The sequence below is a fragment of the Podarcis filfolensis genome (genome assembly GCF_964270895.1).
Source record: "Podarcis filfolensis genome assembly, chromosome: 14".
In the NCBI taxonomy this organism is placed as follows: domain Eukaryota; kingdom Metazoa; phylum Chordata; class Lepidosauria; order Squamata; family Lacertidae; genus Podarcis; species Podarcis filfolensis.
This window is the reverse complement of record NC_139616.1, coordinates 25735027-25752260: the sequence shown is the minus strand read 5'-3', so window position 1 is coordinate 25752260 and position 17234 is coordinate 25735027. Positions and strand designations below refer to the sequence as shown.

At 41.4% G+C, this 17234-nt stretch overlaps 2 protein-coding genes across 4 annotated transcripts in view; both read right to left on the bottom strand.

Moving 5' to 3' along the window:
- Positions 1–15033, bottom strand: part of PIAS1 (protein inhibitor of activated STAT 1) — a 53506-nt gene extending 38473 nt beyond the window's left edge. Inside the window, exon 1 of one of the 3 annotated variants that reach the window (XM_083586566.1) lies at positions 14898–15033. In XM_083586566.1, the coding sequence (XP_083442692.1) occupies positions 14898–14921 (24 nt within the window). In that variant the 5' untranslated portion in view covers positions 14922–15033. Of the gene's footprint in view, positions 1–4510; positions 4717–14707; positions 14806–14897 lie in introns of those variants that run through there. The other 2 variants (XM_083586568.1, XM_083586567.1) reach the window with 2 other exon arrangements.
- The window catches only part of MAP2K5 (mitogen-activated protein kinase kinase 5), a 933658-nt gene that overhangs the window by 716734 nt on the left and 199690 nt on the right, over positions 1–17234 (bottom strand). The gene's annotated exons all lie outside the window — the stretch shown is intronic.

Here is a 17234-nt window from a genome sequence, read left to right as displayed (position 1 = left end):
CCTTATACTCCTTTTTATCATCATCACCATCACTTTAATTATCCCTGGTTGTTCCCATTACTTTCTAATCTGTTCAACTTTATTTGGTTTTCACCTATCCTTCTACCATCTGGCATGCACTAACCGTGCTATGAAGAAAATATGCACAACACCCGTGTCTTTTGGTATACAGTGGTACCTCAGGTTACAGATGCTTCAGGTTACAGACGCTTCAGGTTACAGACTACACTAACCCAGAAATAGTACCTCGGGTTAAGAACTTTGCTTCAGGATGAGAACAGAAATCATGTGGTGGCGGCGTGGCGGCAGTGGGAGGCCCCATTAGCTAAAGTGGTACCTCAGGTTAAGAACAGTTTCAGGTTAAGAACAGACCTCCAGAACGAATTAAGTTCTTAACCTGAGGTACCACTGTATTAATACTTAACATAACTATAATTATTATTCCATAATTATTCCAATTTAAAAGTAATGCAAGTATCACAGTTAGCAAACACCAGAAACTTTCCACATTGAGACATTTCTATCACATATGACTCCTGCCAACCTAGCGGTTCGAAAGCACATCAAAGTGCAAGTAGATAAATAGGTACCGCTCCGGCGGGAAGGTAATCGGTGTTTCCATGCGCTGCTCTGATTTGCCAGAAGCCGCTTGGTCATGCTGGCCACATGACCCAGAAGCTGTCTGCAGACAAACGCCGGCTCCCTCGGCCTATAAAGCGAGATGAGCACCGCAACTCCAGAGTCGGTCAGGGGTCCCTTTACCTTTACCTTACCACATATGATGGGGGAAAAGATTACTGTATTGACAAAAACCAACAATGACAATTTCCCACTTCCCACACTATTTATTTTTCCAAGATGTCCAGTGCCATTAGGTAGCTATCTTAATATAGTTTTCTTTGTAGGTTATAAACACTTTGAAAGCTGTCCCTTTACTAGTTGAAAACCATCAACCCGTACTTCATTACAGAGAGAAATGGAAGAAGGAAACACAAATATAGGTGGAGTTCTCAGTGGCAATGCTCTTTAAGGTTTGATAGATTTTTTTCAATAAGTATGTACTTAATGCATTGTAAATGTGTACCACCTTGTGAGGCAGTATATGGTAATTCTTTAAGAATAAAGTCAATATTTACATTTAGCATTTCTAGTCTGGCCTCCATCTTGCCCACGAGGCTACCTGTAGCCATGCATTGGCCAGGATCCAAAAAGTTACCTGGATGCGCCCAGTAAATTTGAAGATTGATAATCAGGACAGTGAACAGAAACTGCTTGTTCAAGTACACTAGAGGGAAAGGGGAAGTAAAGAAACAGAAATGTTATTGGGTGGAAGGGAAGAGATTGTTCTGAGGGAAAGAATTTAAGGAACAGAAACTGATGATGTGCAGAAAAGAGGGTGGGACGAGGACCATGGTGACTGTTAGGGCCTGGGTCAGAGAGGGAAGTGGATTCTCCCTAGAAGGAAACAGCTTTTATGGAAGGAAGATGGAGAAGTCCAGGGCAGGGGTTGTGAGACTACCAGATAGCAAGTAGCTTTGCTTGGCAAGAAGGTAGCAGAGCTATACGCAGGGGGAACTCAGAGTGGTGACAGACACAGACTTCTGCCAAATATATTCAAAGCTGCTCTTGAGCAAGAGCACAGGAAGCATACAGAGGATGTGAGCCAGCACTAAGGATTAGGAGGGCAGATGGAACTATAAGGAGGGAGATGGGAGGACAAGAAATAAAGCTGGCAACAACAGAATCAAGGCAATGGGGGTGGAGGGGAAAGACACAACTGAGGAGCAAAGGGGCAGAGAAAGGATATGGAGGAGGCCCTACAGACAGAGTGATGGTAAGCAGGTATTGGTGGGAAGACAATGAATCATTGGAAAGGATACAAAATACTTTTAAAAACCTTAATCTCACAACTGCTAACAACGCCTTTAAACTGACCCTGAAAACAACTCTCTTCTTCATAATCAAGGATCCTTTTATGCCCATAAAGCATTCACAGTTTTTTGTCATTTACAAATAAGAGCCCAATGCTGAAGACATTCTACCCTCGGCTTTAACTGGAAAACATGACTACAATAATCTGGAGTAGAGTTTAACTCTACTTTCAATACTTCTTGAGAACACTCTGCTATTTGCATCATTTCATCCCATAGCAAAAGCATGCCTCTGTCTGGAGAAAAATTATTTGGGCCTTGAGGTGTGTTGGGGAAGCAAGTTAGAATGCAAAAGCAGCAACAGGAAGTTGCATAAGTATTGAAGATTGCATTTTTATCTGCCACAACACTCTGCCTCAAATTGTTCATTGAGCTATTGAGCATGATCTCAGGATTTCTTCCATGGTGAGCCAACATCAGTGCAGATCCCATCAGTGATCTGATGGAAGCCTTTTTCTTTTTTTGATGGCATACAATAACAGTTTAGACACACAAGTAGAGCATTTTCTATACAAGGTAGACCTGTCTCAAAATGTTCCCATGCCTTACAAGCCTAAACCCCTCTTCCCAACGTCCTTCCCTTATTCACACACTTAAATCTCCAGCTTTGCCTGCCTAACTAACTTTGCATGCAGAACAGATATCATTTATTCAAAAGAAGAAGCAGAAGAGTTTGGATTTGATATCCCGCTTTATCACTACCCAAAGGAGTCTCAAAGCGGCTAACATTCTCCTTTCCCTTCCTCCCCCACAACAAACACTCTGTGAGGTGAGTGGGGCTGAGAGACTTCAGAGAAGTGTGACTAGCCCAAGGTCACCCAGCAGCTGCATGTGGAGGAGCGGAGACGCGAACCCGGTTTACCAGATTATGAGTCTACCGCTCTTAACCACTACACCAAACTGGCTGTTTTAGATCATCTGAATTTTACCATCCTATCTAACAACTTGTTTTTTCCCTTCCAGGACTGCAACAATGCAGTCACTATCCATGCAGAGGTACAAATCACCCCCCATACTTTTGACAACTGAGACCTTTGCATCAGGCAGACAAGTAACTTTGCAGTTAGTATGCCCATTACAAATCTAGGTCCCTAAGTAAATAATCTAAAATTAAGAACATAAGAAGAACCTGATGCATCAGGCCAGTGGCTCACCCAGTACAGCATCTTATTTTCACAGTGGCTAACCATATGCCTATGGGAAGTCCCCATGGCATTACCCTCAGAGGCACATCCTTGTTGTGAGAGGGTATCAGTTCATCACCAGAGGGATGCTCATTTTTTAGACATCTGTGCTCTTTTCCTCATTATGATCCCATCTGTCCCAAGACCCCACATCCCAGAAAACTCACAAGGTGACATCAAATTGACATCAAATGAACACCACCACACCCCTGAAAGTCTCATCTATATCTCTCTTTACTTCTCAAATTATCCAAGTTAGCCATCTTGGTCTCAACATGAAAAGTCAGAAGCTCTTTGCACTGACCACATACTGAGAACCGCCCTGAGATCTTCAGGTGAAGGATGGTATACAAATTTAATAAATAAAATAAAAAATACCTGTGACTCTGCTCAGCAGGAAAAACACTGGACAGTGAATGTACACACACCCACACACCCCAGTAAGCATCTGCTGGCTTTCTACCATCATTAGGTCTTTGGCTAGAAGGCCTTTTCAGTTGCAACATAAAATGTCTTGATTTTAAGTACAAGCAGCACACAACAGGTTATCACCATTACTGCAACTATAGCAGTGCTAATTAGTGCTTCTGAAATGAGTGCAAAACACTTTAAAATGTTACCCTACAGAGATTTGGTCCAGTTTTCTTGAGGGGGGGAAATGAATAGCCTTGTATGGTTTTGAGCAATGCATCTGGAGTAGGAAATAAAGGGAGAACACACAAGCAACCTTCAAAAAAACTGCTTACAGGTGGCTGAATTATACATTCCCTAGCCTCCCCTGCCAGACTCCAACCTCATTCAGTATAACTGATAAAAGGTATTTCAGTGAAACAGCTCATCAATATTTCTTTCCCGCCTCATTATCCAGCATGCACCCTTTCTAACATGCAGTGAGGGTCCTTTGTAGTGGTCATCAATATGCTGTACCCCTCACAATATTTAAATCTCATATCCATAGTTTAAAAATACAACTTAGAAGTAAGGGATACGCCTGATGTTTAGGAAAATAGTATGTGACAGATGAACAAACAGCTGTTGCCTTGGTGTCCCTCAAAACATCAGATCAAGAACCACTGCAAATTAAAATGCTGTTTTCATTTGGATCAACTTCTGTTGGTGCAAATGCATATGGACATTCAAGCTACAGTGAGTTTACATCCATCAGGCAGATTGGAAGGCCAGCTTACTACTGCAATCATCACTGCAGTTCTACACACACTTTGTGGAATTTCATTTTGTTTGAGTGGAACTTACTATCAAGTAAATCTATCTCAGTGAAGGTGCTTGTCTCTTCAGAGAAACAGAAGCCTAACAACACACACCGCAACTTATTATACTGGTCAATAGATTGATTAGTCTGCTACATAACAAATGTTGCATTATTACATAACCTACCTCCATTTGTGGATGAGAATTTTGTCACTTTCTAAACTGACTGATGATGTGGACAGCTAGAAAAACATCACTCAAGGATTGACAAAGTCCCAGCTAAGTTTCCAGAAGCATACTGACAAGTTCTTGACCCAGTTTTTCTAGACTGTATAGGGAAAATCACTCTTAATAGGTTGCCAACCATCTCTCACCCCATTTTCAACTGGATGGGCTGGTTTAATGCCACAGAATGTTCACAAGCATTGTAACTGTTTAAAGGGAAACTGTCAGTTATGACAAAATTTAAATTCTGTGACCTGAACCTGCCTGACAATGCTAGGCTGTAAGTTTTGTTGGCAATTAAGATTATTCCCCTCCCTACTGTTATGAAACCTCATTTTGAGGTTCGCTTTTTTCTATACCTTTACCTCTCTTCAGAAACAATTGCTCTGCAAAGATTTAATACTACCCTTCACAAAAGGAGTATGCATTGTTCAACATCTGGATGGACATTGCATGAGCCCCTTGAAATACGTTTAGGTTCTCCCTTATCTATGTGACGCCTATAACCCATTAAAGCCTTCGTCATCTGGAAAGAATTCTGTTCTATACATCCACATGCCCTGGAGCCTTCTAACAAATCTCAGCGCAGCCAAAGGCCTAGAAAGCAATGCAGCACTTCTTCAAAGGTGAATAGTAAAGAATCTGACAAAGAAAATAAACCTAGCGGCTAATATTGCAGAGGAGACAAACGTAATCTTCTCCCACCTAGAAGCCTTTGCCTGGGAGCCTGATGCTCTTGAAACTTGCACTTGTTCTTTCTTTTCCAAAAAGAAAAATGCTAAGTATTGTTTCCTAGCAAGAGAGCAAAATACACAGTAAAGGACACTGATGGTGCTCAGTCAATGGGGATTAAAAGAGATGCTTATCAGGACAGGAACTGGACTGCTCTCTCAGAAGACAAGTCAATTAGGTAAATATTTCAGCTTTAGGTGTTTTGTCATTCCCCCGCCAGCAAAAACTAATTCCTACTACCAAAAATTGTGCAAAGATAAAGTAAGTATCCAAATACAACAAAAATTAATCATAAATCAGTATGATTGAACATTCACAATCTCAAGCAAGACAGATAAATGAACTTCCCTCAAAGGAAGGGGAAGAACTGACATCCAGTCAAACAATGCCTTTTTTGTGGACCAGAACCCTGTGGTTATTATCCAAAGTCTTTCCAACAGGAGGCTGGAAACATGAGGTCAGGTCCTTTCAGTTGTGGCCCCCCATTTGTGCACTGCTTTCCCCAGGGAGGAACACACTATTTATGTTTTGGTGCCACTGCTAGAAAAGGGCTTTTCTTTTTCTCCAGGCTTTTGGCCCTTAACTTGAAGAGTGGCACTGTAGCATATTTTAGTCCTTCCTTTCAAAAGTTGCAGAGTATAGAACATGTTCAGGTATTTGGCCAAGGATTGCAATCTGAGATTCCACCAAGCATATTGTTTCTGCAATATGGTGACAAGGGCTTTGCCACTATACTTACCTACTTCAGATTCCTCCAATAACTTGTCTGTGGTCAGAAATACTCACAGGAAATCAAGAACTAAATTGGCATGTGAAAGGGTATAAGCTTGCTTCAATCTGTGTAAATCTTCAGTTTCTAGAGGTCCATGATAAATATGGTGACAAATACAGAGAAACAGAAACAGATAGTGATAGCTAAGAAAGAGACTGATTAAATTTCATGTAGTGTTTAGTTCTGTTCCCCCTCCTCTCTTTTTTCAGATCTTTTTATGGAAATAAGTGCATTATGTCTGCTTGATACTGTAGAGGACTAGAGAATACAAATAATTTTCAGAATAAATTATCATTTGTTTTACTATACTATAATGTTGATTTCTGTTTTTACTGTTTTTGCCTGCTCCTCATAAACTGGCAAAACCAAAGATATGCTAGGTTCCCTACGATTCAGCAGTTTGTAGCTTCATTTGTAATGAAAACTTGTGATTTTCAATATGTAAAGAGTACTTTAAAAAAGTATTGCATTTTTTATTTTTTCCATAAATTTACCATTTTTCCCATAGCTTCAAGATTTCCATAAATTTTACATCTCTTGTTGTACAGGAAGCCTTCCTACTTGGTCAGTGCTCTTCAATTGATTCAAAATGCCTCTAGAACCCTCTCCTGTCACTCCTCTGGCACAGCATGTTTGTAGCATGCAAATATTAAAAACCCAATTTTATTAGGACCAACTACAAAATGTCACAAAACGGCGAGCAAGGTTTTGAGTTATTAATCACCTCCCCTGGCCCAGTCACCTGTCCCCTCCCTGCAAGTTTTTATCAGCCAAGAGGGACAAGGATCCAGAATGCAAGTGGTTGCCCTGACTGATCCAAGCACATTGTCCACACCCTTGAGCCTTATTAACTGAAACTCATCCAACGCAACAGGACTAGACAGTGCTCTGGACATCCTTCAGCTTTCGTAACTGGAGTCAGTCAGGGCCCCACCCTCCCAGGCCAGGTAGAAAAGGCATGCAAGGCAGGGAACAGGTCCTCCAGGACTCACAGCCAAGAAGGTCTACCTACTTTCCTGTGTTTTACACATCTGTAAGGAATTCTGGGAATTGTGATTCTGTGAGAATCTAAGCATGATCGTAAGTATAATGGAGCACTTAACTCAACATCAGAGGGTGATAAGAGGAATAACAAAGAAAGATGGGTTTAACTCGATATGGTCTCTATTTATATTAACTATAGTACAATAATCTCCCATCTCTTGTCATAGTAGGCACTATGGAGAAATTATTTTAATGCTCTAGATTGAAGTATACTCTGTGGGTGTGAGCTTAATCTGTAATGTAAAACATTTCCCAAGTGTTTTGATGCCATGCAGATGACTGCACACAAGATTTAACACCTGTACATGCATTTGTCCTGGAAGATAACACTTTATGCTTTAGTTACAGGTAGGTAGCCATGCTGGTCTGCCATAGTAAAAATAAATAAAAAGGTTCCTTCCAGTAGCACCTTAGAGACGAACCAAGTTTGTTATTGGTATGAGCTTTTGTGTGCATGCATTCAGGTATCTGAAGAAGTGTGCATCGTCTCTAAGGTGCTACTAGAAGGAACTTTTTTATTTTGTTTCGACTTTATGCTTGGTAATTGTTTTTAAAAATTTCAATAAAGTTTGTCATTTAAAAAGTATAATGCCTAAGATTACTTTTGGAAACTCATTAAGACCGACTCACTCTCAACCGCACACGTACCCAAAGTATCTACACTGGCTCCCAGTTGATTACCGTGTGACTTCCAACCTCTCAATCATCCTTGTTTAGACTGCTATGCTCTGTACTTAAACCAAACCTTCTCATTCTTCGTCCGTCCCCTTTGCAGCGCCTCCTCTCCATGAAATCTGCCTCTCCATTTTCCTTTTCCAACACAATCACTTTCAACCAATGCATCACTTCCTCGTCTTTCCAAGACTACCAGTTTCATCTGTTCTGCAGTTTCTACTATTCACTCTGTGCTTTTATCAAACCCCATCATCTCCCATCACCTTCCATCTATCCAAAATATGCCCTAATCCTAAAGGCATTGCCCAGAAGCAGGCACAATTGACATCCATACAGCTTACTTCATGCAATGCATTTAGGACTGAGAGTGCTTATTTCTGTTCTGCACCACATCTGAAAATTGCTTTAAATAAATGTTAAAATAATACCAACCTAATGGTTACAAATGACTCATGCCTCCTTCAGCAACCACCACTGAAATTTTCTGTCTATATGCAATACCTTTAAGCCAATGAAGTTACTTTAAAGAAGAATTTCCAGTCTTTATTAGACAATAGTTACTAATGTATCCATGAATAAAAATTCCACCCCATATCCCAGTAAATATAATTGATGAGAACTCCTAATGAAGTATAAAACCCTTCACAAACAAGTATGCATACACTATTCATATTTATGTGTGCATGAAATTTGCAATCTAATTTTTATTGGCAAACATACTTAAGTACCATGAGCTGGATTATTATTTTTACAGTGATGCACAGCTGCTTATTTGATCTTTGCAGCTTCAGCATGAAGAAATAAAAATGTATAGATGACTTCTCAAAGCGCATTGAAGAAACACTGTGGATTATACAAGAAGAAAAACTGTAAATAGGAAGGTGCATGGTAAGGGCTGCTCATTAAAACAATTTGAATTGTGAAATTATTCTGCTTGTATCCAACACTGAGATTTAGATAGATCTTCAGTGGAAATGGTTTGAGCAAAATTATAACTAAAAGCTGAAAATGGTGGCTTCTGCTTATTTGGCTATTTTGCTAGTGCTATTATGAAGTTTCTCCATCCTTGGAGGCCTAATCTTCATTATTACTATCATCTAAAAATACTAACTACCTTGCTTGTTAGCAGTTTCCTCACATCCAACAAGCCTAGTATTTGATTTCAACTGAGAGATTTACATTCATAAATTCACCTGTACAGAAGAACACATGACTAGATATTTTAATTCAAAATCTTTCTTTAGCTTCCATCACCATCACTCCTTAAAATCAGGAAACATAACTAACAAGAAACACTTCAAGGATCTTTCCAGTTCCCAAAGGCACTCCTTTAAAATGAGAGTGTAAAGACGGAAGCCTCTCAATATGCACTTTTGACATCCGTTCAGAAGACAGCATCAACAATGACAATTTTAGAAATAATTAAACTCTGATCTATATGTAAATGTTATGAAAACCTAGAACTGTGTAATGAAGACATTCACACAAAGATCACACAACATACTACTCCAGAACTAGCTGTTTATTTATATGCTTTCCCGTCACTTAGTGCAGAGCTTTCCAAACTGTGTGTCACGACATGTTACTGTGTTGGCTGCAGTGTGTAGGTGTCACACGAAAGCTCCCCGTGCTCCTCCCGGGGCTGGAAAGGGGTTAGTTTAACGTCCGGTTTGCTAGTAAAACTGAATTACTGAGTCGCAAAATGATGCATGTCTAAAAAGTGTGTAACCATGGGCACAAGACATTGGTCATGACATTATGTTTGCTGACTGGGAACAGTTATGGACTACCGGTATAAAGTTTACGGCATGTAATGCCTTAAGAGAGAACATTATGAAAATGATCTATAGGTGGTACATGACCCCAGTCAAGCTTGCAAAAATTTATCATACGCCCAATAATAAATGTTGGAAATGTAAGGAAACTGAAGGTACTTTCTACCACCTTTGGTGGACGTGCCCAAGGATCAAGGTCTTCTGGGAAATGATTTATAATGAAATGAAAAAGGTGCTTAAATGCACTTTCGTGAAGAAACCAGAAGCCTTCCTCCTGGGCATGGTGGGCCAATTGGTGTCAAGGAAAGATAGGACGTTTTTTATGTATGCTACAACAGCAGCAAGAGTACTCTTAGCAAAGTATTGGAAGACACAAGAGCTACCCACATTGGAAGAATGGCAGACCAAGGTGATAGACTACATGGGACTGGCTGAGATGACTGGCAGAATCCGTGACCAAGGGAAAGAGACGGTGGAAGAAGATTGGAAGAAATTTAAAGTTTATCTTAAGAACTGTTGTAAAATTAATGAGTGTTAAAATGTCTTGGGTAATGCAAAATAGAATTGCAGTGACAAACAATTGGATATGAGAAAAAAGATTTAAAGAAAGTGCTACAAGTAACTGAAATTAGGGGTTGCTGGAAAGATTTAAAACAGGGATGCAGAAAGGGGAGGTATGGGGAAGTCGCTGAAAGAAGGTTTAAGGAAAAAAAGGTCAAGAAATTATACGTGTTTGTATGTTTGTTTGTTTTTGTATTGTGTGGTATTGTCTTTTAATATGTGTTGAAAAACCAATAAAAAATTTATAAAAAAATAAAATAAAAAGTGTGTAACCAACCAAATTTGGAATGCTCTGACATAATGCATAAACTGCGGGACTCACTCCCTTGGGAAGCAATGATGGCCACTCCTCTGTAAAGCTTTAAAAAAAGGATTGGACAAATTCATGGAGGAGAAGACTATCAATGGCTAATAGCCAAGATTGTGTGCTTCTGAAAACCAGGTTGCTCTTGTGCTCGGGTCCTGCTTGAAGATTCCCACAGGCATCCTGTGGCCACTGTGATACAGATGGGCCACCAGCCTGATCTAGCAGGCACATTTTATGTTCTTAATATGAGCTATTATATCAGCACACACACAAAATCTCATAGGTGAATAAGAATAAGGAACTGGGGGATTCACAACCCTCTAAAAAAGAACAATGCTGGGTAAGAAACCAATGTTTTCAGAACCTGTTTGATTTTAAAAAGTAACTAGATGATATATTAGGACACAGGAAATTTTCAATGACAGAAGAAAAATTCTGACTATCTGGCACTCAAGCTATTTAATGTCTCAGAATGTTTTAGTTTGAATACAACATTCAAAAAGAGGCAGCTCTGATGTTTACTAAGAAGATACAAAGCAAAACAGAAGAACACACCTCCCTGTAATTTAACAGCTTTTAGTGACAGTTTTACACACAATGGGCTGGATCCACACTGAAGTTAGCTGAACTTAGATTCCACTGAAATCAATGGGACAAGTTAGTTAGGCCGCCATTTAAATCTCACTGCTTTCAATGAGTACTAAGTGCAACCAACTTACTCTGAATCCAAGTCAGGATTATTTATTTTAATGCCTGCATTTATCTTACTTGTTAAGAATACTAACAAGAGGCGGACAAAATATTTCCGTTTAGACTGCACACAAATGTTAGCAGAAATAATTATTCAAGTTACAGTGGGGGATATTTGCTTGGTATCAAAGCGATCCAACAGGGCTTGGAAAGCCATAAAAGATGGAAAGTCTCCCCCACCTACTTTCTTTGGGAGCATCCTTGAAAATATTAATTACTTGAAACTGTGGTCACGGTTCTATGACAATTTACAGTGAGCCATAACCCCTTCTTGCCATCCCTCAATAAAGCCTTTGCCCCATCTGACACTTGAAGTAGGGTTTTTCACAAAATCTACAAACTAACCTTTACTCTTCCCATAACTCAAGAAGCAGAAGGACTGGACATTTCCTGTGTCACAGAACTTCAATTTTTGGTTGAGAATATGTCAAACACAGGTAAGCAGGAAACTTAATATAAATTTCAAAAGGCAAAATATTTTGCCCAGCAATTTGACTGCTAACTTACAAAGAACCTCTTAAGTAAATAAAAGTTGCTTTATCTAAACAAAGGATTGTCCTGTATAACAAAACAGAAGGCATTTTTTTTAAGCCTGCAACCTTCACCATGCCATGCCTGCGGGTCACCCCTGCCCACCTCTCCAAAAGAAACAAATGGACAAGATTGATGAAACAAGTCAGTTTCACATTTCTGGCTACAAACCAGTAAGGACAGAAAATTGAGAAGAACTATCTCAGTTTCCTTATGCTGATTTTTGGGAAAGCAAGGGTAATAAGCAGTAAAGTTAAGCATTATCGGGAGAAAGGAAAGTTAGCATATGCATTGAAAAGATATTAGAGGGAGGGGACAAAAACTTGCCTACTCAGATAGGAACTGGAGGTTAGATAGAGGGCAGCCAAAGTAGACCAACATAAAATTCCAGTTTTTAAAAAGAAACATAGGAAGAGCCCTGCTGTATCAGGCCAAAGGCCCATCTAGAAGAGCAGCTTGTTCCCACAGTGGCCATCCAGATGACTATGGGAAGCTGAGAGCATCAGGACTCTCCCTGTTAGCAATTAGCAGCAGATGATATTTAGAGGCATGCTGCCTCCGACAATGGCATCTATTTAAAAAACACAATCTAGTAATTCATCAAGTAATTTTATCAAGCTCTCATGAGGAGGAATTGCACACACATATATGTATTCCCTCTCTCCAGAGAGGCATTGAAGGAAGAGGTAAAAGATTGAGGTGGAAATCTTTTGCCACCCAGATCAACCAAGCTTAAAACAACTACCTAATAAATGTAGCATCCTAGCCAATAAGAGTCTGTTACCAATACCTTGCTGTATTTACTGCACTAAGATTAATGAAGCAACCCCAAGTGTGAAGGAAAACAGATAAACCTTTTTATGCTTTACAACAAGCTGCCTGCAGAAATGGGCACTAGGCTTCCTTAAGTCTCCTACTGCAGCAAGATTCCACACACACACCCCAAACACAAAAGGCAATGGAGGTTATAAACAGGATCCATTCATCTTCACCTCACAAAGAGAGCTGCCATCCCTGTGTACACATGTCCCAAAGGAGCAAAGAACCTTTCTGAAAAGCCAGGATAAAAAAGCCATAAAAGCAACATGTGTGATTTCCAAAAGCATTAAGACATTGAGAGACACTGTAAACAAAATAATCCCTTGGTAAATGAATTTTAACTGGGAAGCATTTGGCATGCATTTTGATATATTATCTATAAAAAGGTATTAAACATGTGGTTTCTATTTTGCTTACAAAAGCATCGTGATTATAAAAGTCTACAGTATGTAGGGAAAATAAACACCCCCACTCAACCTAGACACATTTTGTTATTCAATATTTAACATGTGACTATTGTAATCATTGTTGAATTTTATAGCATGTAAACAGGCAAGTCTTCAAAACAGATTAAGAAATATACTAAATACTTTTTATTTAAAAAACAATCCTTTGTGTTTACCAAGGGTGGGTATGTTGAGGACTAAAAAAAGGAAATTATGATCTGTTACTATAATACCCCCTGGGGAATCACAGCAAGCAACTAGAATTGTAGCAGCCATATCAAACCTAACGAGTAGGGCATTTCAAGACTTTCAGAAAAGGCTTTTAATATATATACTACCACACACACACACACTTTATTCAGTTGAAGGATTGGCTGCAAAATCATCTCAGATATTTTTAAACTCACTCTTTTTTCTCTAGCTGTCATGCATGGAGGCTATACTAAGAAAATAGCAGTGTATAAGAGGGAAGAGCAAGTGAGATTCAGCACTTTTGGTTTCCTCTCACTTTAAAACAGGAAACCAAGGTGGTGGGAGTTTCCTCCTATCTACTATCCCTCTAGGGAGTTCAGAGCGCTTTAGATTTCAACATGAGAGAATTTCTTCTCAGGAAATGAGCTAAAAAGCCCTCTCCATCACATGAGCTTAAGGATCTAAATACAGCCAAAGTTTTTATTCAGTTTCTTACTCCCATTAAAATAAGCCCTTGATCATTTCATCTACAATTTCAAATAAAATGTAGGTTTAACAAACCTCTTGGGAAGTAGAAAAAATGCATGCACACATGCTTATAGTTTTATTTACTTCCTCTGAAAGGCAGCTGTTGCTCACACACCCATAATTTGGGTTCCCTGCCTACTGCACTAGCATCTTTGGATGGAGTAATAAAACCTTTGCAATCCAGGTCAAGGATTACAAAAAAAGAAAATTTGAACGAACACCAACATCAAAAGGATCTACTACAAAACCAGTTTCCACCCTTTGAAAGTGAAAGTTTGGGGAGGGGGGTCTCTCAGTTTCCACTCCTTTCAGACAGCCCTCTCTGCCACTGGCAAATACTAAGCATTTAAAAGTCAGGGAGAGCTGTCAAAACTTCGGGATAAGACGATTAGGGAAAGACACATTTTCCTCCTTGTTCCCTGCCCTTTGCACAGTTGAAGAAACGTATGGAAGAGGGGCAGAAAAGAGGGGGGCAAAAGCTGGGTAGGTGAAAGAAGCCAGATTCTGGACAAACTCCGTTCCACGTAGGCGAATAAGACGATCATCTTTGTCAAAGAAGATGGGGCAGCTTTGTGCGGGACCCCCTTTTTAGATTATTTTTCTCTTGAGATGGGGAGGGAGGAGACGCACATAACCTACTCTGCACTCCTCAAATTCGTGGCCTTCAAGGGGGCGAGGACCCAATGAGCCAGCTCAAGGTGGAGGAGCAAAAAGAGAGAGAGAGAGGCTGATCTGATGCAGGTGTGGGGAGAGTCGCCCACAACTTGGGCAGGAGAACGAGGTCTCCTTTCCTCCTCAGCCCTGGCCAACCTCGCAGGGCAGGGGGTTGAGAGAAAAGCACCTCGGAGGGAAAGTAGACTCGAGCGGACTCGCTTCCTAGGGTGGGGGCTGATGAGAAAAGCAAGGGAGGCCATACGCGGGGAGGCAAACTCAGTTCAATGGGTGAGCCAAAAGGCGCTCCCCCCCCCACCTCACTTCTCCCTCCGTCCCTCCCTCAGCGCCTCTCTTTCCTCTCCTCTTACACACCCCCGGATCGCCGCCAGCCAGCCAGCCAGCCTTCCCTCCCTCCCTGAGCTCCTCCACTGGGTCGCCCGGCCGCCGGGCCAGGCCTGCTGCGGGGAGGAGGAGGGGGGCCCGGGAGTAGAGAAGAGCCGCGGCGGTGAGGCGGGGGGGGGAGGAAGAGGGGAGGGGGGGCGGCTTGAAACTGCGCCTTTACCTTTAGTTCCGCACTGTCCGCCATCTTGAATCGCGGGGCGCAGGCGCAGTGAACCCCGCCGGGAGGCCGCCTCCCACCACCGCCGCCCCGCGCGCTGCGTTTGAATCAACGGCGCGCCGCCGCCGCCATTTTGTTGGTCCCTCCTCAGGGCGGGACGAGAGAGGGGAGGGGGCCTCTCGTCGTGCCACCCTCGGATATTAACAGACATATTAATGTCACTTCTCGTTATTAGCGTGGGGATGTAGAGTGTGGGGAGCCTTTGAAATCAGTAGGGCATGAGGCATTTCAAGTCTCCCTACTTTGAGCATTACTTATTTTTTTGGATATTATTATTATTATTATTATTATTATTATTATTATTATTAGTGCTTGGAGGCCTAAGTGTTTGGTTTCTGTTTCTTGTTCCAGTCCTCTCACTCCACCAATGAGAATATCTGCTGGCGGAATATCTGCTGAGTCCTCTGGTCTGGTGGTGCTGATTCTGAATGCTAAATCAGTCCATAATAAAAATAAAAATAATAATAAATAACACAAACATATTTGTGCACAATCTGATTGTGCATGAGCTGGAAGATGTGGTTTACATTACTGAGACTTGGGTGAGCGAGCTGGATAGGCCGAACTTTACACTGCTGTGCTCACCTGGGTTTTCAGTAAAGGCAATCCTCGTTTTCTGCAGGGGTGGTGGTTACACTTCAGACCCCCGTGCATGTCGGCAGAGCATGCATAAGCCTGCTCTGCCCCATTCCATCACCATTCCTCATCATTTTCGTGACTTATTTGTTATTATTATTATTATTAAATTTGTATATTGCCCTATACAGTACCCATCAATCTCAGGGCAATTCACAACGTTTTGGGGCTACTTCCAAGTTCAGTGCCATGCATGCGTGATCGCATGTCATTCAGATGCCACTAAATCCATTGTTGTCTGTACTGCACCAGGCTAGACTAGGGAGCTGCAGTGGAGGTGTTGTGTTGTCCATAAGAGCACCATCTACTTGACGCTTAATCTTGGGATGGACTTACATGGTCGGTACCTGATGTTGGGGCCAGGGATGATGATGATGATTTATTACTTATACCCTGCCCATCTGGGCGGCTTCCAACAGGAGATTAAAAATACAATAAAATATCAGTCATTAAAAAACTTCCCTAAACAGGGCTGCCTTCAGATGTCTTCTAAACGTCAGATAGTAGTTTATTCCTAAGAAACAGATTGGGGATGCTGCTGGTTTACTGACCACCCTGTTGCCCAGCAGTATCCCTGATTTGGCTAACCAATGGTATTGTTGGAGGACCCTAAAACGATAATCCTGGGTGGCATCAATATCCACGTGGATCCTGCTGTTCATGGCCTTCATGACAACTGTGAGTCTCTCTCAGATTGTCATTGGCCCAGCGATTCAGGAGGGGCACAACCTTGATGTGATATTAGCCCCAAATTATAGAAGACGGGGGGATGCAGTGCACTCCCTTGTCATGTTTAGATCATGATTTGGTTAATTTTGAACTGACAAGGGCAATTCTCCCTGTAAGGGTGGTGGGCCTGCTCTGATAGCCCACCCTCGGAGACAGATGGAACCTAATGTACTCCTAAATGCTTGGGTGGGAGGTTTCCAGTGGTGAAAGATGGTGATCCTCCTGAAGCCCAAGTCTCTCTATGGAACAGAAAGGTTGACACAAACGCTCCTGAGTGTCTTATTGGGTGCTTTGGAGCCTGAGCAGCTCCTTGGTACTCTGAGGAGCTCTGGACTGTGAAACAGAACAGACAAAGACTATAGCACAAATGGCTCATGTTTTGCATTGAAGCTGACCTAACACTAGTAAGAAAACACAATCATGCCTACTGTGTAGCAGTGCAAGCTGCAAAGAATGCTCATTTTGCAGCTCGCATTGTGTCCTCTAGTAGCCAGCCAACAGGGTTATTTTGGGTGGTCCAGAGGTTACTGTGGGGAAGGGACCCCTTTGGCTTTATGCAGTCGGCTGATGTGGACAAGGTGCTTCTGGATCCAGCTGACTTCAGGCACTAGGCCTGTTGGCAGACCAATTCTGCATTAAAAAGATGTGTGCAAATGTGACACAAAGGCTGACAACATTAACCCTGCCATGTGGGAATCCCTTGCAGACCTTGCTCAGATTACGTCAATAAACTAAAGAGCTATATCTCAAAATATGTACATGAAGCAATCTCCATAGGTAGAATACCAGAATGTTCAGTGATAAAAGAAATGGGGGGGGGGGGAGTGTGTCTCTAAAGTTGAAATTCCCTCCTGGCAAGTCACATGACTTCGTCCCTACAGGTTTTCTCTTTCAACCATGCCAACTCACAAGGAA